Source organism: Cucurbita pepo, chromosome 2, assembly GCF_057944985.1.
Source record: "Cucurbita pepo subsp. pepo isolate OVF chromosome 2, ASM5794498v1, whole genome shotgun sequence".
NCBI lineage: Eukaryota > Viridiplantae > Streptophyta > Magnoliopsida > Cucurbitales > Cucurbitaceae > Cucurbita > Cucurbita pepo.
The window spans coordinates 9,361,554-9,366,381 of record NC_141799.1 but is presented as its reverse complement, the minus strand read 5'-3'; the positions used below and the strand labels follow the sequence as shown (position 1 = coordinate 9,366,381).

The following is a 4,828-nucleotide window of genomic DNA, read 5'->3' as shown; positions in this document are numbered from 1 at the left end:
TAAAAAAATTAAAAAGTATTAATAAAATATTTCAGAATTTAAAGATACTTTCATAAAAGTTCAAAAATCTTTTTAAAATTAAATATTGAAAACATTTTTTTTTTAGTTTAAAAGTATTATTAATTTTTTTTTTAAAAGTTTTTTTGAGATAAATTATACAATTGAAGATTATTTTAATTAATTTAGGAAATATTTATTAAATTTTAAATATTTGACTTTGCATTGATTTTGCGAATGGAATCTTACCAAAGGTTTTTTAAAATCTTGAATGACAAGCAAACATCGCGTCCGCTTTGTTCACAATCACACATCCCTAGACTCTGCTTCCTTCCCCTTCACTCTTCCCCTTTCTTCACCAAATCCCCCCTGCAACCATCTCACTCTCTTCCATCCTTCAATCTTCCCTCTCATCATCATGGAGCTCTTGAGCCGGAGTTCTGCCGGCGAAGATAAGGGCTTCCCCCCGGGCTTCCGCTTCCATCCAACTGATGAAGAGATTATACTCTACTACCTCAAGAGGAAGATCTGTGGCCGAAGAATCAAGCTCGATATCGTCGGCGATATCGACGTCTACAAGTGGGAACCCGAGGAACTGCCTGGTATCTGCTTTTCATCCTTTTTTCCAATTCCATTTAGGATTATGTTTCCGATTCCGTTTCTTCTGAAGATCACCTACCTGGTCAATTTGGGTGTTCTATTCGGAGGAACTTGTATTTCATTGTTTTTGTGGTTTTCACCCTAATTTCTACTTGGCTCACTGATCGATTATAATTTGCTAGTGCATCCTTGCGAAGTTAACTTTGATTAGTTGATCTAGGGTTTATTTGCTGACGCCAGTTTCTGATTCTGTAATCCTTTTGCACATGCTGATTTCATATCTGATTTCTAGTTTGTTTTTTTCCTTTTTTTTTTTTACCTTGGAGCTGAACGTCATATGGTTCTTATTTGTTATAATCTTCTCATTTTTTGTTGTTGTTGCGGAAAGCCTTTGTTGGGATGGTAATCATATCTGGTTTCTCATTTCTGAATTTGTTACAGTTATTTACAAGTAATAATTGTTTGGTTTGTGGTTATGGTTTTTAATTTGGTACAAGTTTTTATGATTGTTTATTTTAGCAGTAGATGAATGCTTATTTTCCTCTGTAGGTTCTAATACTTGAACGCAATGCAGGGCTTTCTAAGCTAAAAACAGGTGATAGACAATGGTTTTTTTTCAGCCCAAGAGACAGAAAGTACCCACATGGGGCTAGATCAAATAGGGCAACCAGGCATGGGTATTGGAAAGCTACTGGGAAGGATCGTACTGTGACATGTAATTCTCGCAATGTTGGAGTTAAGAAGACGTTGATTTTCTATAGAGGTCGTGCCCCTAGCGGTGAGCGTACTGACTGGGTAATGCATGAATACACCATGACTGAGGAAGAGCTGGGCAGATGCATAAATGTGAAGGTAAACACATTTTCCAATTCATCCATTTTTCCTTTTTCGTCCATGCTGTTAGTCTTTCCTTGTATTTTGCTGAGTTTTGCTATTCTTTATTTCAGAACTATTATGCTGTTTATAAGGTCTTCAAGAAGAGTGGACCTGGTCCGAAAAATGGTGAGCAGTACGGAGCACCATTTAAAGAAGAAGACTGGGTTGATGATGAATTCTGTGATTTTAATTTTGATGACAAAGAGAAACCTGCCGAGAAACCCAACACGGATACTACTGCCACTGAGAGCGAGAATCGCCACATGAACCATCTTTCATTGGATGATCTTGATATGTTCATGATACAACTTTCCAATGAGCCTTTACTTGAGTTTCCGGAAGCTGATCCTTGTGCCAACTCCTTACCCCAGGTCAGTTTATTTAAAGGCCATCTTTCTATCCAGAATTGTTGGAATTACAATTGATTTGTTAATAAATGTCGAATGCGATTATTAAGAAGAATATTTTTCTATGATAGACCCCAGAGGAATTTCATGATTAACTTCTAGCTTCTTTTTTGTTTCTGTGTAGGATGGTAGGCAAGAAGAATCTGGGTGTCCTGTTGTTGATCTATGTTTGCAAGAACATAACCTTCCTAGGTCAGTTGAATTGTCGAGTTCCGAGCAGCAGCCGAGTAATGTGCCTGAAAGCATTGACCTCACCAAGTCAGATCGACCATTCCAGACACCTGAGGCCAAATCTTCCCCCAACCTTTCTGAACAAACTAGTTTTCTATTTGAGGATGATTTTCTGGAAATAGATGATCTTGGTGGTCCGGAATTTAATCTATCAACCACTGAGAAAGGATCTGGAACTGGGAACTTGCAGTTTGAAGAGTTGAATGGATTGTGCAACCTCGATCAATTTCATGATGCAGCCATGTTTCTTAATGATATGGGGCCTTTGGAGTATGGAACAATTCCTAATTTATTCCAGAATGAAAACGTGGATATCTTGGCAAGCCCATTGGATGTTCAGTTCCAATCCAATCCAAATTGTGCAAGTGCAAACCAGATCGACAATCAAATGCTGATTCCTGATCTGGCCTTACAAGATGGCTTTGCTTTATCAGAGTTGCCACAAACTTCAGGTATATAGTGGAAATCCTCTACTCATGGACAATAATACATATGACATGAGTTAGCTACTAATATTGTAGTTTATGGCAATATATATATAGGTGTGTTGTGTGACCCTTCAAACCAAAATGAAGTCGGGAAGGACGTGAGTTCTGCTAGTCGCGTTTCATCCGCTCTCTGGGCCTTTGTTGAATCTATACCATCTACACCCGCATCAGCTGCGGAGAATGGACTAGTTAACCGATCATTTGATCGAATATCAAGCTTCGGTAGGAAGAGAGTAAGTACGAATAGCACGATGGTTTCTGCAATTGATTCCTCTTCTATTATTGTGAGTAGTAGTAGGAGAACAGCAAGCAGGAGCAGAAAGGGTGGGTTCTTTGTGTTCTCTGTTCTTGGAGCATTATGTGCCATCTTATGGGTATTTATAGGAGCTGTTAGACTATGGCACAGATGCATCTCCTTATGAATCTGGAGATGACTTTTTTTTCTTTTTCTTTTTTTTTCTCTTAACTTTGTGAAATATATATTAAAAAAAAAAAGGAAAAAAAAAAGGAGAAAATGGAAAAAGCTGAAATATGGGGAAATATTGCAATTTTGAAACAATGGAGGGAGGAAGTTTGGTATTTGTTTATGTATGATGTGGCGTAGATTTGTATGTATAGGTAAGCAACCACATTTAAGTACTCGTTTTAATGTAATGTCAAAGTTGTTTTGATATGGAAATCAACCCAAGGGAAAGTATGGAACGGATTACCTTGATGATCAAAATCAAGAGGAAAGAAAACTCGTTTCTAAATTCGTGATTTGAATCACTCCACAAGAGGTTTGATCAATACCACTTGAATGATTTTACCTGCAAGTTCTAAATACAAAAATTTACAAATAAAGTTCTCTCAACAAAGCTAAAATAGAAATTTTATTTTTAATTTAAAAATTTGATGTCTAATCAAAGAAGGCTTTATATAGCCTTTACAAATCTTATGTGATACATAACTCGAAATACCCATATCCTCCATATTTACCCATATCCTCCATATTAAAATGGCGAGTTAATGGTGGAATATAATAACCTACGTGGGTTACAATATAACTTAACTCCTATATTTAAAACTAGCTTAAATATGACCACAAATAGTTAAACTATAATTAAATAATACAAATAATAAAATGTGCTTATTGACTATCCTTTGACTATTTGATAAATTCAGCGGAGTTCATTAAATGCAACTTAAAGTGCATTTAATTCATCTTTGTCTTGAAGCTCGACTTTGCATAACATATAAGGGAGGTCTCCAACGTCTTCTACAATTTCCTTTGATGAGTTCACCATAGCTTGAATATAACTGTATAAAGTTTGTTGTAGCTTCTTGGCTCTCGTCCTTGTAATTGGACCTGGAGGTATGGAAATTCCTTGGTCGTGGTTCATATCATTCTCCCCCTCTTGAGAAGCATTCGTCCTCGAATCCAAGCCATCACCTACATCAAAAGGACTCAAATCAACAACATTAAAAGTTGCACTAACACCGTACTTACCTGGTAGATCAATTTTATAAGCATTGTCATTGATGCGCTCAAGAACTTGAAAAGATCCATCTCCTCGTGGTAAAAGCTTAGATTTTCTTTGAGTAGGAAATCTTTCTTATCGGAAATGCAGCCAAACCCAATCTCCTGGCTTGAAGATGACAATCTTACGTCCTTTATTAATTCGGGTGGCAACCTTGGAATTTTGTTTCTCAATTTGTTCTTTTACTTGCGTGTGCAGTTTATGAACAAACTCAACCTTGGCATTTGCATCAAAATTCACAAATTCTTTTGACGGTATAGGTAACAAGTCAATGGGGGTTAAAAGGATTAAAGCCATAAACAATTTCAAAAGGTGTGCATTTAGTAGTGCTATGAACAACCCTATTATATGCAAATTCTATAAATGACAAACAATCCTCCCAAGTCTTAAAGATTCTTATTAATAATAGCCCTAAGCATAGTAGTCATGGTTCTGTTAACAACGTCAGTTTGTCCATCCATTTGAGGATGACAAGTAGTTGAATATACGAGCTTAGTTCCTAACTTACCCCATAAAACACGCCAAAAGTGGCTTAAAAATTTGACATCACGATCACTAACGATGCTTTTAGGAATGCCATGCAATCGTACAACTTCCCTAAAGAACAGGTCTGCAATATGTTTTGCATCATCAGTTTTGTGACAAGGAATAAAATGAGCCATTTTACTAAATCGATCAACCACAACAAAGATGCTATCATAACCTTTCC

The 4,828-nt window shown here is 36.6% G+C and overlaps 1 protein-coding gene across 1 annotated transcript; it reads left to right on the top strand.

The window, feature by feature from the left end:
• Positions 1-279: 279 nt before the first annotated feature.
• On the top strand, positions 280-3,272 carry LOC111779390 (NAC domain-containing protein 17). Its single transcript, XM_023659555.2, has 5 exons — positions 280-599; positions 1,172-1,449; positions 1,545-1,844; positions 2,005-2,563; positions 2,654-3,272. The coding sequence occupies exons 1-5, from the start codon at positions 416-418 to the stop codon at positions 3,019-3,021; spliced, it is 1,689 nt and encodes a 562-aa protein (XP_023515323.2). The 5' UTR covers positions 280-415; the 3' UTR covers positions 3,022-3,272.
• Positions 3,273-4,828: the final 1,556 nt, after the last annotated feature.